The following is a 21,086-nucleotide window of genomic DNA, read 5'->3' as shown; positions in this document are numbered from 1 at the left end:
GCATTTCTAATTGGCTTTCTTCCCCTACAAGGAAGCACTGCAACATTGTGGCTTGTAGAGTTTGTCTTACGTATTCCTATTTCCCCTCAAATGGAGCTTCCCTCTATCAGTCTGCCATGGCTGGCCAGGTGGAAGTTAAAGAAACCATAGGATTTCTGTTGCAAAGTTGAGGGATAGTCTGTTTCTTGGCCAGCATTCCCCATCTCCCACAATTTCTCGCCCCAAATGTAACAGGTTTCTAATACTTAAGGTGGCGTGAATGCTACAGTCAAGTGCATAATAGATACTGCTGTTTACCTACACCTCCACTGTACTGCAAAGAGGAGGATGGTCTGGGCACAAGCCCAGGGCTGAGAGTAAGGAGGTCTCAGATCTGCATCTTGCTGTGCCACAGATACTTTGGGTTGACCACGGGAAGTCAGTTTATCTCTCTGTGTTTCAGTTTCCAGTTAGTGATATGGGAATGATGATGCTTCAGTTGCAGAAGGACTGAAGCTTTACTCATGAGAGTGGACTTTTGGAGATCTTCAAAAAGGAAACACAAAGTTGTTTTTTACACAAGTATCCGAGTCATTGCTTTGCTAAGCCCACTGATTTTATACAACTGCCGTTCAGGCTAGAGATACCCCAAACTCTCTTCCTTTCACAAATTCAGTACTTCTCTGGCTTCTGTAATATGTTTGCATGCTCCTTAACAGCCTCTGAATTATCTCTTTTTAATCTCTGTCCCTGCTTTTGTGTGATTCTCAATTTAAAATTCAGTACTCGTAAGGGCAACGTCATGTTCCCAGCGTTATCAACTTTTTATTATTGTTCTGTTATGTATTGACGCCTTCACCTAAAGACCTCTGGGCACCTTGACAATATAAAATGAGAACATGCACCCTTTACAATGTGAAGGCAACAAAGGCTCATTTCTAACCACCTCCTCTTATTTGGATTGGCACTGTACAATACATTGTGTGGCTTTTGTGTAAGTGCTTTGGAATGTGCTCTGTAAGAAGACTTTAGAGTACAACAGTATTTGCATTGTGTTATGGCGCTTGCCATATGTTCTCTTGGGCTTATGCTCAACCTTTTCAAAATAAAATGTGACAGCAATTTCCTTGACAAATCTGATATCTTAAAATGTGGCTTCCTATTTCTGCATGGCTCAGACATTTATCAGACTGTTCATTTCAAACCCAAGTCATTGCCTGGAACCATTGCTGGTCCTGCTCCTGATTTTACTGGAAGAGCGTATTATTAATTCCTTTGTTTTATCCTTAAAATTTTACTAAAATCTACAAATGGCTGCGTACATGTTCCTTGACTGTACGGGTTCAAGAATAAAGGTCTTGCTTATTTGTCCGTATTTATACTTTAGTCCCGGTGGTCATCAGTTCAACAGTATTACTATGCCACAATGTATGCTTCTGTGGAGGAACTTTCTGTTGTATGTCCACCTAATATTCTTACAGCATTGTAAGCATACAAGGGGTGAGCTGTAACCAGAGGACTAACCAGCCCCTGTCCTCAAGAGAACTATTTTAGGCTTGTTACGTATGGTTGTCACGCTGACTATGGTTAGGCACTTAGAGTTGTATTTTAAAAATGTGAAGAAATAACTAGCTGCATGGGCACGTTGCAGAGCTCCCCGGTGGTCGCCTCCCATGCCTTTGGCACATCGATGTTGCAGCCGCATTTCTCTGGACTGTGTTTTCTCCTTTGGTTTTGACCCAGGGAATCCAAACATTCCGAAACCTCGCCGCATCCTGCGGTCCTCATGGGGCAGCAATCCCAACTTCCGAGGATCCTATTCTTACACCCAGGTTGGGTCTAGCGGGGCTGACGTGGAGAAACTTGCTAAGCCACTGCCTTATACGGAAAGCTCCAAGACAGTTGTAAGTATTGAACACTAGGATGGAGAGAGAGATGGTTTGGCTATGACTTTATTAAGGGCACTTGCTATTTTCCAGCTCGCTGAGTTCCATGGTTTGTAGCCTACTTTCAATACAATATTTATACCGATCTGTGCGGGCCTCTATTCTCCTCTCCTTGCAGTTCTTTGTTTCTTATACCTACTGGAAATCTGCCCTCAAATATTTTAAACCTGTTCTTGGGATGATTTTATTCAGAGAGGTTTTGCCTCCCTGCTTCACCTGCCTGTTCTTTTTACTACTGCTTTTGGGGGTGGTATTGGGGCATTGAACACACAGAGGCACCTTCGGACGTTTGCTCCTCATCAGCCAGGGCAGGCACCTGTAAAAGAGACTCTCAGGTTGGTCATGATTGGCTGGTGCGTTTTTAAACACTACTTTCTCTGTCTATGCTAGGTGCAAAGTCCTGTTAGAAACGATGGGGGTTAAATAGCGATTGTTTATTCATTTTAAACACAACCCTTTTTTCATAGTGTTCCTGGGAAGCAGTGACTCTGGAAAAAGGGGTCATTTGGGGGTCATGATCGATGTGCTCTCCAGTGTGATGCTGTGGCCAAAAGAGCTAATGTGATCCTGGGATGCATAAACAGGGGAATCCTGGGGAGGAGCAGAGGGGTTATTTGACCTCTGTATTTGGTTCAGGGCGAACGGTGCTGGAATCCTGTGTCCAGTTCTGGTGCCCACAATTCAGGAAGGATGTTAATAAATTGGAGAGGGTTCAGAAAAAAGCCACGAGAATGATTAAAGGATTAGAACAAAATCATGTCTTATAGTGAGAGGCTCAAAGAACTCAATCTGTTTAGCTTAACAAAGAGAAGGTTAAGGGGTTACTTCATTACAGTCTGCAAGTATCTACATGGAGAGCAAATATTAATAATAATAAAGGGCACTTCTGTCTAATAGAGAAAAATGTGACATGATCCTAAGGCTGGAAATCGAAGCTAGACAAAGTCAGACTGGAAGTAAGGGGTACATTTCTAACAGTGAGGGTAATTAACCTTTGAAGACCGGTAATTTTTAAATGAGGAGAGGATGTTTGTCTGAAAGCTCTGCTCAAGGGATTATTTTGGGGAAGTTCCATGGCCTGTGTATACAGGAGGTCAGACTAGATGATCACAGTGGTCCCATCCGGCCTTAGAATTGTGCATCTCTGAGTGAGTGTTAAACATGGCCTCAGTAGCGACTTATCCTGAGGGCTAATTCAGAATATGCCAGAGCAGTGTATTGAGAACCCCTTCTGTGGCTGTGCTAGTACATTAGAGATCCTGCCTCTTGTCGTGAATCTCATGCGTTGGGAGTTCAAGTCTGTGTGATAAAATGTTCTTCTTAGGCAGTCCCAGTTCTTTGAATGTGGTGCTAAGAAGACATGTGAGGTGTCTGCGATGTCCGTGCAATTTCCCAGGCTACTTGTTTTGTCTCAGGGTCTAGACCCCCTTCCTAGAGAGATGATGACTTGTCAACCTGCCTTCTGTGATCCTGTCTCTTCTTTTGGCTATACACTTTTTGTATAATTATGAGGGTCAGAGGGGCCTATTAAAAGGGGAAGATGAGATTTTGAATAATTCTGTGAACATCTCTACTTCCTGTGGAATTCATCACTTCAAAGCCTGTGTAGCCTTTTCCCCTTTCATACCTCTCACGTGTGGGGGAATTTAATTAATAAAATCTCTGGATGAACCAGAGCTTTTTCATATGCGATCCCCTTAACAGGCACATAGATACTGTGGTGAGAGACGCTATAAAATCAAGAGAGATGCCACTGTTCTCTAAGTCCAGGAATCTGGTGGCTTTGTGATGTATCTTGTCATACTGGGAAAAATTAAACTTAACCCTCAAAAAGAATACAGTGAACATGGCATCGTGTGGGATGAAAGAAGCAGAAACTGAATCCACAGAGAAGGTAAAGCTTTCAAACCTCCTCTAGGGTAGATGTGCTGCGGTCGGGTAAAAAATGATTTGTACCAGTACAGCTGCAATGGTGTATCCATGCCCTCAGAGGATGATACTACGCAGTCACGCTAGCCAGTATATATTTGGTACTCACAACTGCATGTTTTGCATGTAGCTGTGGCACATCCCTTTGGAAATTCTGCCTGATGCCCACAAGAATTTGGGTGTTAATTTTGAGAGTGTAGAAGGGCAATAGAATGTTTGACTCTTTCCTGGAACTATAATGGATGGAAGCCTGTAACTTCCACTGACTTTTTTTCTTATCTCCAGCCTATGCAGGTGATGTTTTCGGGAGAGGCCACTCATAGGAAGTATTATTCCACTACCCATGGTGCTTTGCTTTCTGGCCAGAGAGAGGCTGCTCACCTCATTGAAATGTACCAAGACCTCTTACAATGCAGGAACTGAAAGGCTTAATGTTTGAGAAGAACCACTAACTCGTGATACCTTTTACAGTTGTGTGTAGGTTTTTTTAAATTAATAGTAGAACAATTTCTATCTTTTTATATAAAAAAGCCCTAACTGTTTAAAAACATAGTCCCCTGTAGCTTATTTCCTTTACTGTATTGTTAACAGAGGAGGGTGCTCTTTCTGTATGGTAAACTTTGCGTGTGTGTGTGTGTGTGTCATTTTAATTGCACTTTCAGTGCCTCTTCATTTTTTTTTCTGTATTGTAAGTGCCTTCTCTTCTAAAATAAATGTTGCAATAAAATATCTGAGTGGTGTGGTACATCCTGTACACTTGTTTGGGAGCTTCTGCTCAATACTTTTTTTTTCTCTTTCCAAAAAGTTTATGGATTTCTGTTCCCTGCCATGGGATTCTGAATAGGAGGGGTCTTTTCTCTTAATGTGTGTCTTCACTGCAGAGTTCACTTGGGTGATTAGCACGGCTTAGCCTAGTCCAGCTGTGAGCAGTCACACTGCAAAGCCCTGCCTAAGGGTATGGCTACATTTGGAATTTCAAAGCGCTGCCCCGGCAGCGCTGCGGGAGCGCTGCCGCGGCAGCGCTTTGAAGTGTGAGTGTAGTCGGAGCGGCAGCGCTGGGAGAGAGCTCTCCCAGCGCTGCATGTAAACCACATCCTTTACGGGTGTAGCGTGCAGTGCTGGGAGCCATGCTCCCAGCGCTGCCGCCCTGATTACACTGACGCTTTACAGCGCTGTATCTTGCAGCGCTCAGGGGGGTGTTTTTTCACACCCCTGAGCGCGAAAGTTGCAGCGCTGTAAAGTGTGAGTGTAGCCATGGCCCAAGTTATTGTGTTTTCACTGGTGTTGCATTCCTATTGGACTTCTAGGGGCATATCCCATGAGGTTGTGTGCTGCTGTAAGTTGAGCTGCTCTATGATTTTTCCCAGTGAATTGTGGGAGAACTTGTCTGTCCTTCTGGGCACATGGGGGGAATTGTGGGAAGGCACTTGAGTGATTTAGCCTGTATCAGTGTTTCTCAAACTGGGGCTGCCGCTTGTGTAGGGAAAGCCCCTGGCGGGCCGGGCCGGTTTGTTTACCTGCCCCGTCTGCAGGTCCAACCGATCGCAGCTCCCACTGGCTGTGGTTCGCTGCTCCAGGCCAATGAGAGCTGCTAGAAGCGGCGCAGGCCAAGGAACTTACTGACCGCAGCTTCCAGCATCCCCCATTGGCCTGCAGCGGTGAACCACGGCCAGTGGGAGCCGCGATCGGCTGGACCTGCAGACTGTGCAGTTAAACAAACCGGCCCGGTCCACCAGGGGCTTTCCCTACACAAGTGGCGACCCCAGTTTGAGAACCACTGGCCCGTATCCACAGGGCAAAGTGGTCAGGTTATCAGCCTGAGTGAAAGCAGCATTAGCCTATATCCCCAGCTAGCTTGGGTTTAAAGCAAACTCAGATGAGAGCGTTTTGCATGTGGATAGGAGCAGGGTCAGGGGAACACCTGTGTAAGAGCCCAAGCTAACTCTGCAGTGAAGACAGGTACTTAATTCTGTTTGTTTGGTGGCAGATGCCCCAGATGCGCTTTCCAAACAGAAGAAGACAAGGGACCAAAGTCCTTTGAAGTCTGATACTACCACTCACGATAGTAAAGGCCAGGCCTGGCAGCAGTTTGCAGGATTGTGGATAGCAGGTGTTTTAAAATGTATTCTGAATGCTCCAAATACACTGGTAGACATGGACCTGAGGTAGATCCCCAGCATCTAACCATCAGGAGGCCCGATCCAAGCTTTGCAGCCCAAGCCTACCTGTGCACATTTGAGACAGCATATCCTCAGAGGGGTAGGGACCAGCTTCCCTCCTGTTCCATCTCTAATTCCCTTGGCTCTGTGAGAAGGAATATTCTGCTCGTACGCTGTAGGCGGTACCCATATGAGAATACAGAGCATGGGCACTGTTTGAGGCGGATGCTTACTGCACACTCAAATTGGGGCTAACTGTGTTTTAAACACCGTTAGGTTGCCACCTAGCTTAATCTTGTAATATATGTGGGGGTAGGAGGATTTTGTTTTTTGCATGTCTCGGTGATCCTTTTGTGAGGCCAGCTATCTGTAACAGGCCTAGGTTCTGGGGCAATTGGATAAAACAATGGCCTGGCACCTTCCCCCACCTTTGTTTTATTGAAAGCTCAGATTCCATTATGCCTCGGACTTGAGAGCCTGGCACTGATTTAACAATCCAACTCCACGTTCTGTGAGGAGCCTAAACATCACGCAAAAGATTAGGGAATCTCTCTGTCAAGGTTTGTTTATGGTGTACTCTGTCTCTTTCCTTTTGCATGTCTGACCCTGGTGTCCGGCACTGACTAGGGTAATACACTTTTATCAGGGGAGCATCCCAAGGCAATGATACCAGCAGTAGTAATCCAGCACAGCTCAGCCCTAGCCAGTTGGCTTATTTGAAAAATGGTTAAAACTGAAGTTAGATTAAATTTCTAGCCCACAGTACAAAGCCTTGAAAATGTAATTAAAAAGGGAGAGAGCTTGAAAACGGATACAAGCATCTATTGCACCATGGGCCTCTCAAAATGTCAAGGACAGCTGAGCTAGAACTTCAATTTTCCAGCACCAAGAGGACAGACCTTTCCCACTTGAGCTAATGGAGAAGCTCGTAAGAACCTAAAAAAGGCCATACTGAGTCAGATCAATGGTCCATCTAGCCCAGTATCTTGTCTTCCAACAGTGGCCAATGCCAGATGCTTCAGAGGGAATGAACAGAACAGAATAATTTGAGTGATCCATCCCGTCACCCAGCCCCGGCTTCTGGCAGTCAGAGGTTCAGGGAGCATGGGGTTGTGGCCCAGTCCATACTGGCTAATAGCCACTGATGGACCTATCCTCCATGAGCTTATCTAATTCTTTTTTGAACACAGTTATACTTTTGACCTTCACAACATCCCCTGCAAATGAGTTCCACCGGCTCACTGTGTGTTGTACGAAGAAGTACTTCCTTATGTTTGTTTTAAACCTGCTCCCTATCAATTTCATTGGGTGATCTGCTGGTTCTTGTGTTATCTCCATTAGCAACTAGCCATATACACCATATGACATACAGTTGAACAGTTCTGTTTGCATCCAGGAGAGGTCAGTGTAGCACATAGAGCCCTGCCCAGATACAACATTTATATCCACATCCGATCTGTGACCCACAACAATGGCCTGCAGATATCAGCAGATTTGCAGGTCTCTACACATAGTCATTCCTCAGTGTACCAAATTGTTTATGAAGAGGCGCTTCAGTGATCAGGTTTTCCAGCTGTAGTTTGTATTCCAGCAATGCAATCTGGACTATGAAAATCTGTTTCACTGTGAAAGGAGGAGGGCACCAAATGCATAATTAGTGGAAACCATCTGTGCCAAATCCCCAGAGCTACTTATCAGTTTAACAGAGAATTCTCCTAAGGTCTAATTAGGCTTCTCAAAAAGAAACTCACTGTTTATTTTAAAAATGCACTTAATTGGGTATTAGCATTAGCAACAGGCTGAAGCATATGTGTGCCCGTGTGTGTCATTTACTTCTCTTGAAGTTTTTCCCTTATTTGTGTACAGCAAATATTTGCCAGAGCATATGTTCCTTTTATACTGTAAACACAAATGGGCCATAAAACAAAACCCGACTTTTCAGCAAATACTGAACAGGGATCTGGGTGCAAATGCAGAGGTGGGTTTGGTTTATGCAGATTGTCGTTCAGGGTGTTTCGGCTGCCCGGAATTCTGTGGGCAGTTTGGCTAAATGGGTCTGGTTTAGACCCTTTACTGCAAAACCAAAAATCTATAGTTGAAGCCTATAATGTCACTCTGGTGATCACATACCCACATCCACCCCTTGTCTCCTCTGCCATCGGGTTAGACACCAGGAATTACCATAGTGGGTCAGACCTAGAATCCATCTAGTCCAGTATTTTGTCTCTCGGACAGTGACCGGTATCAGATACTTTAGAAGAAGGTGAAACAAACCCTGTGGTAATGAATCTTGAAATAATGTACCCGGAGTCTGTAATTTTGGAGTACAAATAATTTTGTTTTTCTGAGAACTATACATCTTTTCTTTTTTAAGATGAACAAAAATAGACGTGAGATTATTGTTAAAACTAACAAAAATGCTGTTCTAAACAAAACTTGTGGATCTCAGACAACACATGCCATGCGCCCCTGCTTAACCTCTTAGCTTGTTGCATTCTTTCCACTGTCTGTCTACCTGGACAAGGGGATTATGCTTTGGCACTAAAGTGAAGCACATGTGCACATACTTGCAGGATTAGGAGTTTAAACTATTAACTCTGCTAGATGGGGATCTTCTTTTCTTGCTTTTTTGCAAAGTACCTAACTGTCTGTGACTAGTGGGTAAGTAATGCCTCTGCTGTGAAGGTTCTGAGGGCTGGTTTACACGGGGGGGGCGGGGGGGTAATCGATCTACGATATGCAATTTCATCTATGCTGTTCACGTAGCTGAAGTCAAAGTATCTTAGTTCGACCTCCCTGGCCGTCCTCACGGCCGCAAGTCGACTGCCGCAGCTCCTCCTTCAACTCCGCTTACTCCTGCCGAGGTGGAGTACAGGCGTCAATTCGGGGATCGATTTATCACCTCCAGACGAGACACAATAAATCAGTCCAATAGATGGATTACTATCCAGTGATCCGGGTGGCCTGAGTGGCAGCAGAGTGCAACATAGCGTGACCTTCCGATTCTTCCTGGGTATGTGTATAGTGAAAAATACCTCTTGCAAAATGAAGTTGGAAAATGTCGCCATTTCATAGGGCTGCTCCAGTTTTGCACCCTAACAAAACAAGTTAATTCTCCACAAACAAGACTTGTTCATGATTAATATTTCATCCAGTCCTAATATGGATGCCAGCAGAAGAGCCAGAACAAGCCACACCTGAGGAGTTTATTGTCTGCGTGCATGACACACTCTACGTCACAATGACGCTTTAGGATTATTTCCTAGCAGTCAGGTCTATTAGGGTGGAATAATCTCCCAAATGAAGTAGTGGGAAGCCCCATCACTTGAACACACAATGTGGGGAGGCATCATGTCTTTGGTGATTAGCTAGCAGTTTGCAGGAGGCACACTCAGATGCTACAGCATAGAACATATTGACTCCATTCAAAGACTGCACTTGCTCCCTCTGTGCTTCTGGATGCAATTTATGGTGCTGTCTCTCACCTGTAAAGCCCTGTAGGTTGGGCCTTAGGTACCTGGCTCTTTCCCCATTTGGCAGCTGAGGTCATCTGGAATGTCTGGCGCTGGAGACACTTTGTTTCATGGAGGGCCATTGCTCTGGAACTTGCTTTCCCAACTAATCCACCAGTGGCTGTCAATTAGCCTTCTGCGCTTGGTGTGGAGCCTGCAATAGTTTATTAGAAAGTGTCTTCCAGTGTAGACATTAGGACAGCCTGGTCTGTCTGTCTGTTTTCACAGCTTTTAGCTCTGTGACTATGTGATGAGTGCATTTATAAATGGAATAAAAACTCTGTCTGCAACACAATACTCTGTAGCTTCTTTATCTGCAGTGTAACCCAACCTGGTTGGCAGAGTCAGACGGTTACCAAAGCAAAGCACAGAACCTGGAAATGAAGAGGGCCAGGCAAAGAGGGGAAGATGGTGGTGGTTTGTGAGATGTGAAGAAAGCTGGGCTTGATGATGATACAGGAAGGCAATGCCAGATGGCAGAAGCTGCAAAGAAAGAAGGCACTTGGACCTACAAGCAGAGAGAGAGAGGGAGAAATCCATTTGCAGTAATACCCAAGGAGGTAGCTCTGATCTGATTGGCACCCCTCTAGCTGATGTAGCGCAGATGCAGTTATGCTGACAGAAGAGTGCTTCTGTGGGCTTGGTTAATGTCTGGGGAGGTGGTGTAGCTATGACAGCAGAATTCCTTCTGTTGGCTTATGCTGCATATCCACTAGGGGTCTCTGCTGACATATCCATATTGGCCAGAGCGTAGTGTAGACAAGGGCTAAGCTACAGCTACATAGCCTCCCGCCTCAGAGTACAGCACCTGCTGAAGGTAATTCCCTCCAGGAACACTGCCCTCTTTGGACAGTCATAGCTAACCCCCTGGCCTGTTCAGGCTTTGATTCCGTGCCCACTGCCCTGAAATCTGGGCTCCGGGGGTGTAAATTGAGGAGGAACCTGATACACAGTTACACATCCTCACATTAGGTGTGTGGCAGGCCTCAGAACAGAGCCCTGGTCTCCTGGGTGCCAGTCCTGTGTTCAGTCCATTGTCCCAGGCTGCCTCCTGTTGAATGGAATTTCTTGTTTGCAGTTAGTTGCTTCCCCCAAACAGCCATAGTAATCTCACATTTTTCCACCCTTATCTTTTTTTTTAAAGGAGATATACCTATCTCATAGAGCTGGAAGGGACCCTGAAAGGTCATCAAGTCCAGCCCCCTGCCTTCACTGGCAGGACCCAGTACTGATTTTTGCCCTAGATCCCTAAGTGGTCCCCTCAAGGATTGAGCTCATAAGCCTAGGTTTAGTAGGTCAATGCTCAAACCACTGAGCTATCCCTCCCCCCAGACAGGCCCTGAGGAGCATTTGCAGCAGTCAGAGGGCATTAAATACCTAACAAAAGATGACCTTACAACTCCCCCCACACCTACAATCTATTACATGATCCAAGATACACACAGCAGATAAACAAACCTACAGACTCACCCAGGTGGGCACTCGTTACTGAACCAAACACTGGAGGAAAAGGAGGGATGATGGCTCTGATCACAGGCAATCTCCCAGCAGCCCCCACTTACAGAGAAATAATTAGGGAAAGTTCTCCCTGAGTAACTAACTCAGAAGAGCAACACAAAGTCAGAGCTGGGCCTCCAATGGCTGTTTGCTGTCAGTCTTCTAGCTGGTATAACGTTATGATTAAAGCTGACCTAAAAAATGACAGCAACTGATCCAGGCAGCTGTAATGCTGCTTGATGTGTCACTTGTCAATGGAATCATCCAGTGCCTACATTTCACTCCCTCTGCAGTATGCAGAACTGATAGGTTTAAGCACCACCTGGTGATGAATGATTTATGTGTCTTGCCTCTGCTGGGTAGAATATGTAGTGCACCTGATTGTTGGCTCGTTCTACAGGCTGGAAGAGGTGACTTTCTGTTTGAGCTCGATAGCTAGATGTAGTTTTGGTTTTGATGGGTAAATATCAAGATGGTCCCAAGCCACTAAGGCTGGCTCTGGATCCAAATTTCCCCAAAGTTCAGTGGGGCTGGAATCTAGTTGCCCCATCTCAAAAAAGATATATTGGAATTGGAAAAGTTACAAGAAAGGACAACAAAAATGATTAGGGGTCGGGAACAGCTTCCATATGAAGAGAGATTAATAAGATTAGTCATCTCTTTTCCAAACTGAAAAGTCACAAAGGGGGATATGATTGAGAGCTATAAAATCATGACTGGTGTGGAGAAAGTAAATAAGGAAGTGTTATTTACTCCTCCTCGTAACACAAGAACTAGGGGTCACCAAATGAAATTAGTAGGCAGCAGGTTTAAAACAAGCAAAAGGAAGTATTTCTTCATGCAATGCACAGTCAACCTGTGGAACTTTTTGCCAGAGGATGTTGTGAAGGCCAAGACTAAAACAAGATTAAAAAAGAACTAGATAAATTCATGGAGGATAGGTCCATCAATGGCTATTAGCCAGGATGGGCAGGGATGGTGTCCCTAGCCTCTGTTTGCCTGAAGCTGCGACTGGGCGACAGGGGATGGATCACTTGATCATTACCTGTTCTGTTCATTCCCTCTGGGGCACCTGGCATTGGCCACTGACAGAAGACAGGATACTGGGCTAGATGGACCTTTCGTCTGACCCAATATGGCTGTTCTTAATCTGGAGTGTTGGTTTTGGCCTCTTGTTCTGAATTGTCACTGACATTAGGCAACAACAGATAGGGTCTTTTGCATCTATATGTTCTGATTGCACCTAAGCCTGAGTACCTGGTATGAGCCCACTCAAGCATCATATATCATGCATCCGATGACCCCACGAAAGCTCATTCTGCAATACGCCTGTTAGTCTATAAGGTGCCACAGGACTCTTTGCTGCTCAAGCATCATAGGAAGGGCCAGTAAACAGGAAGCCTCTTCTGAATAGAAAGGATTATCTAGAGATACGAGTCACATGTTGCAGCAGGTAACCAAGGCCATGTCTACACTACAAATTTTGGTCGACTGAGCTTACATCGGCACACAGCCTCTGCAGTGATTACGTGGCTTGTGTGTGCACACATTTGGCTCCTTGCAAGGAACAGCTCCTGAAAGCCAGTAACAATCGATGTAAGAACGCAGCATCTGCACTGACACTGTGTTGACCTAACTACATTGACCTTGACTCTGAGCCTCTTGGGGAAGTGGTGTTACTAAATCAGCGTCGACGGGAGCCAAATTTAAGTGAAAACACTTCCACAGCTAGGTCGACGTGAGGCAGGTTATATTGACCTAACCGTGCAGTGTAGACCAGGCCTAATTACAGAGTTCAGAGTGAGTACCCCTATGGGCCTAACCATTTCAGTTAGACATGGGAAATGTGGCTCAATTTGCTGCCATATCTAGGTGGTGCAGGTGTCGTGTGTGTGTGTGTGTGAGAGAGAGAGAGGGGAAGGGATATTGCGGGGTTCCTGCCTTACGAGGAGAAATACTTTAACTCTTCTTTTCCTTTTAAATCTATTGTTCTTTTGCTTCACCCCATTTCTCCTCAGGAAATTTCTCCTAGGCTGTCTCCATTACTAGTGCTGCAGCTTCACAGCTATGGTACTGCAGCTGTGCAGCTGTAGTGTAGACATTTACTACGGTAACAGAAGGGTTATTTCCATTGCTGCAGTATATCCATCCCCCTGGAGAGGCAATAGTGTGGTCAATGGAGGAATTCTTCCGTTGGTCTAGTGGTGTCCATACCAGGGCTTAGGTCAGTTTAATGACGTCTCTCAGGAGTGTGAGTGACATAACTATGGAGACCTACATTTTAGGTGTAGACCAGGCCTTGGACCCAATAGGAACTTTCTGTTGTTGACATCAGAGGGCCAAATTGTGGTGTGAATTCAGAATAACTCCCCTGAAAAGAGCAAAGTTTTGGGGGGTTATACCAGAACAGTATTGCCAACTCTGAGTGTTCAAAAATCATGAACCAGGCCTAAGGAAAAAAAGATAATGAAATTGCCTCAAAACCATGAGATCTATATGAATAATTTTGGTGATTTTTGTTTGTAGAATGGTTTTTGAGCCTTTGGGGTGAGTGTATCTGTCACATTTTCAAGTTTTTCTCTGCTTTTTAATTTTTTTTTAAAATAAATGCTGGGGTTCTTATGTAATTACCTGACTCCAAGATCTGGGGCTTTTAAAGAAAACAAGAGAGATTGCACAACACACAATAAAAGCACAAGAGTTGGCCATACTGCCGGTGTCCCCACTTTCTGTCAGGCTTACGGGTCAAACCCAGGGACCAAGCAATTTCTGTGTGCTGGATGCTCCTAAAAATCCTAGCCAGCCCCTCCAGATGTGCTAACTTACCCCCGTGTGGCTCTCTGGTTAAAGGGCTGCAGCACTTCCTGGCTGTGGTGCCCTTTGTTGGCACACAGCTGCCTGTCCCTAGCCAGCTCTGTGGCTCTTCCAAAACCCGTGTGCCCCTCTTCTCTCGTTCCCCTCCAATGGCCAGCCTGCTGCTCCTTTCCTGTCCTTGGCTAACAATTTGGTGCAGTTTCATCTCTGACTTCTTATGGAGATTGTTTAATGGGGGTGACTGGGTAATAAATGGACACTGGTCAGGCTTCTGACCAGGGCAAGACAATACAGCTCTGGGGTTCTAGGCTGGGCAGCTGGGGGAATTGGCTGGAGTCTTCTCTATTGTTGGTTCATGAGTGGCCGGGAGAAGCATTCATGTAACTCGGTTGGATGTGTCCTTGCCTGTGGATGTCTGTGTATGTACAGGATCTAGAGGGGTCTGCAGCTTGTCACAGCATCACAGTGATAGAAGGAGCCCAGGTTGGTGAGACAGAGGGCTCAGTGGTACCCTGGTTCTAAGTTACAGCCTGGGGAACCTGTAACCCCCCCATGGCCTTCCCCACCGTTCTACCCACTGTCACTGCTGTCACTTCTCCTCCCCCACCCAGGGGTTCCCTAAGGGAGCGTAGAGGTTGCCCAGCTATCTGCACCAGCTGCTTCAGTGACTGCTGGTGGCCAAACGGCAGCTCCCGCAGGAGGGTCCAGCTGGGCTGCAGGAACATAGACAGGGCTGCTGGGTGCATGAGCGTCACATAAGATGCCTGACACTCAGCAGCCCCGCCCTGTGCCGGCTAAAACGACTGCAGCATCCCAGTGCAGGCACCCCAGGCCTGCCTGGTTGCTGCTTTAGCTGGCCCTGTTTGCAGGGATGCCGCACCACAGTCTTTGGAGGGGTTCGTGGGACAGATGGGCCCAAGCGTCACAAGGAGGGGTGCTGGGATCCGAATGTTGGGTTTTCCCTAATGTGGCCTCAATTATATCCCCCCCTCAGGTGGGGCAGGGGTTTCATGTCTGTTGGCCCCCCACTCCCCTCTGGCCTCCTCATGCTCTATAGCCCACGGTTCATGCCTTCACCGTCCCCGGCTGTGCACTGGTATGGCTAACACTGCTCTCTCCAGGGTGTTCCATCCCCTCGGAGGTGTGGGGTCCTCAGGGCCGACCCTGGGGCTGGAGGTGAGCTCCCAGTGTCGGCAGGGTGTTCTCCGCACAGAGGGAATGTGAGGGTAGAAGTGGTTTATACCTGCCGCCTGTCCCCCCCAGGCACAGCCAGGCCCCAGAAGCCAGAGTTTCTCCTGGCTCACACTGACTCTTACTGTTCTTGTTGGGGGCCAGTCTCCTTGACTGGGTTGCAAGCCTCATTGATTGGCAGCTCTAGGGGCCCGCAGCAGCCACCCAGGTCCCATGCCAGCACCTCCCTGGGGTTAGCTGTGGACTCAGTCCCCCACCTGTCTGTTCTCGGGGGCACTGCTAGCCCCACTGCATTGCCCAGGCAAGGGCTGCTACCAGGCTGATTGGGGGATGCTTCTAATCTGTGGGTCAGTGTAGCAGGGTGGTTACCCACTCCTGCCCTGCGGGGCTTGAAACAGCCCAGGGGAGGGCTATGGCTGGGGCAAGAAGCCTGGGGTGATTGGAGGAAAGTAGGCTCAACTGGGGCCATGCCCCAATCGGGCCCAGCTGGCCCTTATAAAAGGCTGTGAGCCAGAGGCCCAGGTAGGTTCCCTCTGCCGACACAGACATGGACACCACCCCTGCCCCCGCCCCCGCCCCCTGGCTGTAAGGTGCCAAGCAGGGAACCTAGACTGAAGCAGGGCTGGGGAAATGCCAAAGGAGCTGGGGAGCTCTGGCCTAGGAAAGCCCCAAGCTGCAGGCCTGATAAGGCCTATCAGGTACTGGGTTGCAGAGGGAAGCTCCTGGGTAGGCAGAGGCAGCAGGTCTGAACCCCTTTGCCTAGGATGACTGGTGTACACTGCAGTCTGCTCCAGTGAGTGGGGGCGAGATGGGGACTGGCAGTAGCCTAACACTGAGGTGAAGTGGGGATAGTGGGTGGGGGTTCCCCTGGGAGGGGGGAGACCCTGAGGCTGTGAGGGGTTACTGCCAGGGGGGCAGCACCCCAGGTAAAAGGGGCACTGGGTCCTGGGAGGGACATGGGCCAGCGGTAAGGTGGATCACTGGCCTCTAGAGGGTGTTCTGGATGCTGGAAGAGCTAATTCCTCGAGACAACCAGCAGGAGGTGCTGCAGGGGTGAGTCCACATCGCTACAGTCAGTCTCTGTGCTCTTGTATCACATTGGGGGTGTCTCTTGCTCTGCAGAGAGACTCTGCAACCTACCCCTGTTCCTGGCCACTTCAAGTAGGGGGCCTACAAAGCAAAGGTCATATCATGAGCCGTCTCTCCTCCAGCTCCTCTCATTTCTTCTCTCTCATTCCTCCCGGTTATATCATCAGCTGGATCCCATATCAGCGCTGCCTTCCTAGGATTCTGTTTCATCGGACCCTTTGCTCAGCAAAGCAGTCCCTGAGCACCATCTCCTGGAGAGCCTTACATAGTACAGCTGGGAGGATCTTAAACTGAGTGTAGAGGTGCTGGCTGGAGCTTGATCCTCTCCGGGCAGTGGGGAGCCACACTGGCTCACTGCACACTTCTGAGGTTTGGGGAATTAGTCTGGCCATGGGAGCCTTCCCTAGCGGCCCTTGTGGAGGCAGAAATAAGTGCAGTTATGCTGGGGCCCTAGGTCAGGGTGGGGCAACAATGACTCAGACCCTTGGGCAGGGGCTGAGCAATAATGCTATCACAGTAGCAATATAAACAGTAGTAAACCCCAGCCCTAGGTCAGGGCAGGGCCATAATGAGTCAGGCCCTCAGGCAGGGCTGAGCAATAACAGTAGGTCCAAGCCTCTAAAGGGCTGGGGAGACGGTCACCCACGAGTTGGGTGGCAGGTGGGACGCAGGCCCACCCACTCTACTGCATCCCAGCCCGGGGCTCTAGCAGCGGCAGATGACCCGATGCTGCGTCAGTGGGGATCCTGGCCACAACACACTGACATGGGGCTCTGGCAGTGCTGCAGCAAGACTTGGGTCAGCTGCCCCCAGGCTACTTCCTACCCCCCCCAAGGTACTAAGTCACAGCTTCTCTGGGTAGCGGGTGCCAGGCAGGCCTGGCAGCTCCTCCAGGTAGCAGGCGCCAGGCAGGCCCGGCCAGTCCTGGTGGGCACCTTGGGCCACAGGAGTTTCCCTCTCACAGGCTAGGCTGGAGGTGGCGGGCCTCCCTGGCGACTGGCCCTCTGCTGAGCTCTGAGGTCGGGCTTTTATACTTCTGGCTCACCACCTGACCCTGTGAGGGGCGGGCTCAGAGCTCCCTAGCTCCGCCCACCCCAGCCTCTGGGGGTGGCTCCCCGGGGCGGCGGGGAGCCACACCGCCTCACTACACCGATGTATTAAATTAGTGGCACTAATGCAGTCCTGTGGTTGATAAATTATATATTGGGGAAATACTTAATACAGCACATAGGTCACACTAACAAGCTGGGGACAGAATTTTGGAAAGCAATGACTGAAAAGGCCTCGAAGCAGAGGTGACGCATGGGGGAGGGGGGGGCAAGTGCTTCCCTTTATCCCCCCCCAGATTTCTGCGAACACCAAGGTGCTCTTGCAGGGCTTGCTCTGTTTGCATTGCTGGGGGGGATGGGATGCTCTGTCCTTCTCCCATTGTACCTCCCCCCTGCATGTTTCTGGCTCACTCGGCCCCTGTCCCAAGCGCCTCAGCCTGGGTAGGGAGCGGTGGGGGTGGGCCACCGCTGCCTCCGAAGCCGGGCTTGCTCACCGACAGCCATCATTAAGGTTAAGAGTTTGCCATGGATATTTTTAGTAAAAGTCAGGGACAAATCCTGGGCAATCACCAAAGATTCACGGAAGCCCGTGACCTGTCCCTGACTTTTACTAAAAATATCCCTGATGAAATGGGGAGGGGAGAGGATCCAGCACCTGCAGCGTCTGGGAGCTCTGGGGTCCCCCGCTGCCTGCAGGAGTCCCCTTCCCATTGTGGTTGGGAGATCTGGGGTCCCCTCCACCTACTGAAGGGATTTACGGGAGGGGCCCTGGCCACCCACAGTGGCCGAAATGTCTGGGGTCTCCACACCACCCACAGAGCCTGGGAGCTGCAGGGTCCCCCTGCTTGCCAACTGCTTGGAGCTCTGGGGGACCCCCACCACCTGCCACAGCTGGAAGCTCTCATAAGGCACAGAGGCAGCAATCCGGAGCAGCCACCCTCAACAGGTGTGAGAAGCGGCTCCATCCTGACTCCTCCGCTTCCTGCCCAGGCCAGGCCACTGGGGTGAGGGGCTGAGCAAGCTGGAAACATGCTGGGGGTGGGAGGGTCAGCAGGACAAGAACAGAGTCCCCCCCCCCCTGCAGGTAATTTTGGCAGGGAGAGTGTGGCAGCTTCAGGCTGAGCGCAGGGCAGGGGGGTCACAGGGGAAGGTGCTGGAAGCAGGTTCCCTCTGTTCAGCTCCAGTTAGGAGCATTGCCTATGCTCCTCCCCTTGCTGAGGGGCCTGCAAGGGTCTGGGAGCTCTGGGGAGACACTGTGTTATTGCAAGCCTCTCCCCCAGATGGGCCCAGCCCAGAGGCATGTGCTGCCTGCTCCTCTTGCCCTAGCCCCCAGGAGTTGGTGCAATTGGCTGCCCTGGCCCAAGGAGATGAGGCTGGAACTCTCCTCTTAGGGTTGACGAGTGAGGCAGTCATGTGCCCTCCCTTTACCTTTAACTCCCTGCCCCAGTATCAGCAGGTATGAGGTATCTCTGCCTTGAAGGTCATGGTGGATGGACTGAATGTGACCCCCCCGTCCCCACTGTGCTGCTGTGGCTAAGAGAGCACATGTGAGTAATAGAGGTAGAAGAATTTCGAGCAGAGATAGGGAAGTGGGCTTAGCTCTGTACACAGCCGTGGAGGGGACACTGCTGGATTCTGAGTTCAGTTTTGGTGTCCCCACCTCAAAAACGGTGTAAAACTGTGAAAAGGATTCAGAAAAGAGCTATCAGAATGATTCATGGTCTGGAAAACCTGCCCCAATGTGACAGACTAAATAAACTCAGTCTCACTAGTTTATCCCAGAGACGGTTAAGAGGTGACTGGTTCCTGATCTGTAGGATCTACAGGGGGAAGAGGTTTGTGATAGGACAGGTCTCTTGAGAGGGCTGGCAAAGGCAGAACCAGTTGTAACGGCTGGAAGCTGAAGCTAAGCAAATTTAGGCTAGAAAAAAGGTGCAGTTGTTTTTGAACCAAGAAGGTAATTAAACATTGGGCACATCTTCTCTAGGGCCAGGGTGGATTGTCCAGCACTTGAAGACTTTAAATCAGGATGGTTGGTCATAAGAAATGCTCTGGCTCATCCACAAATCAGGGACTTGATGCAAAAATCACTGGGAGAGAGTCTCTGGTTCATGTTGTAGAGGAGTCAGATCACAATAGGTCCTTCTGGCCTGAACCTATGAACAGCCGCACTCAGAGAAAAGCTTTCGTGAAAAATGTCACCACTTCCTCAGTTGAATGACTCCCGGGATGAAATTCACCCTGTGCTGTGCACCGAGCCAGCAGGTCCCTGCACTGCTTAGCTTCCACTTCAGTCCTCACATCAGGACTTCAGTGGTGCCCAGGCAACATGCTGGCCCTCGGCACGGGGTGAACTCCACCCCGTGTGTCTTTAGAGTCACGTCCAGGCAGGGCTGGCGCTACCATTCAGGCAGCCTAGGTAATCGCCTAGGGCACCAGAATAAATGGTGGGTGCCGTTTTGCCGGAGGAGGCGGCAGGCGGCTCTGGTGGAGCTGCCGCAGTGGTGCCTGCGGAGGGTCCAGTGCTTCGTGGCTCTGGTGGAGCTGCCGCAGTCGTGCCTGCTGATGGTCAGCTGCTTGCGCGGCTCCGGTGGACCTCCCGCAGGCACCACTGCGGCAGCTCCAGTGGAGCCGCGGGACCAGAGTGCGGGGCGGCGAAATTGCTGTCCGCCTAGGGCGCTCAAACCCCTAGCGCCGGTCCTGGGTCCAGGTGACTTTCTTGTCCTAAAGGAGCCTTGCCTCTCGCTGCCCCTAGGGAGCTGGAGGCACTCTGGGAAAGCAAGCTGCATTTTCTGTGTTTATGTAATGTTATTTCAATGTATCGAATACACACAGCCCAAAAGTTATTGGGGTATGTGTGACGGTGCCACTCAGAAGGCTTTATGGAAATATGCTTATGTATGTATATTATATAACATAACTAGAATGTGTTTTATGCTACATATGTCATGTAACATCTCTGTAAAGGTCATGATCTACTGAATCTATTAATCCTATTTGTATGCACGTATCATTTCTTTATTCAAAGTTATGAATATTGGCTGCATACTTGTTTGAGTCTAAGTAGGGTTTAGTGAAGCAGTTGGTCAGCTTCCTGAGAAGACTATTCTCAGTAAGTACCCCATCAAGAAACATTTAAGCCAACAAGAACTGGGAGACACCAATCCACATCTGGACTTTCCCAGGAATGTGGCTTGGCTGGTAAGGACATGTGACTTTCCCAGGTGACTCCAATACTCCATTTTGTAGCTGGACTTTGCATAGGAGAGAGGACGGGGTCTCCACCCACAAGAGACAGTCTATTTAAGACCAGGGGAGATCCCTCTATTTTGTCTTCAGCTGGCTAAAGAGAGAGCCTCTCCACTCCCAAAGTTACCTGAAAGAAACTGGAACAAAGGACAGTGACTGCAAGGGGTGTGAGTGATTGCTGGACCCAGACTAAAAGGAGATTAGTCTGTAAAAGGGAGCATTCTGGAACTGGGAGATTCTGTATTCAGTCTGATTAGACATAGATTTGCGTGTTTTATTTTATTTTGCTTGGTGACTTACTTTGTTTGGTCTGTTACTATCTGGAACCACTTAAATCCTACTTTCTATTTTTAATAAAATCACTTTTTACTTATTAATTAAACCAGAGTATGTGTTAATACTGGGGGGGAGGAAGGACAACTGTGCATCTCTGTCTATCAGTGTTATAGAGGGCGAACAATATGAGTTTACCCTGTATAAGCTTTATACAGGGTAAAACGGATTTATTTGGGTCTGGACCCCATTGGGAGCTGGGTATCTGAGTGTTAAAGGCAGGAACACTTCTGTAAGGTGCTTTCAGGTAATCCTACAGCTGTTAGGGGATGAGATTCATACCTGGGTGTGGGTTTGCAGCAGGCTAGTGAGTCTGGTTCAAACCAGGCAGGGCACTGA

General features: G+C 48.7%; 1 protein-coding gene across 5 annotated transcripts in view; it reads left to right on the top strand.

The window, feature by feature from the left end:
* SMOX (spermine oxidase) overlaps positions 1-21,086 on the top strand; it is a 152,974-nt gene that overhangs the window by 117,755 nt on the left and 14,133 nt on the right. For 3 of the 5 annotated variants that reach the window (XM_050943385.1, XM_050943384.1, XM_050943388.1), the window contains 2 exons: positions 1,723-1,883; positions 4,140-4,590. The exons of the other annotated variants lie outside the window; for them this stretch is intronic. In XM_050943385.1, coding sequence (XP_050799342.1) covers positions 1,723-1,883; positions 4,140-4,277 — 299 coding nt within the window. In that variant the 3' untranslated portion in view covers positions 4,278-4,590. Of the gene's footprint in view, positions 1-1,722; positions 1,884-4,139; positions 4,591-21,086 lie in introns of those variants that run through there. 5 annotated transcript variants of the gene reach the window in all.

The sequence above is a fragment of the Gopherus flavomarginatus genome, chromosome 3, assembly GCF_025201925.1.
Source record: "Gopherus flavomarginatus isolate rGopFla2 chromosome 3, rGopFla2.mat.asm, whole genome shotgun sequence".
Taxonomy (NCBI): Eukaryota; Metazoa; Chordata; order Testudines; family Testudinidae; genus Gopherus; species Gopherus flavomarginatus.
This window is presented reverse-complemented; position numbering and strand designations above follow the sequence as displayed.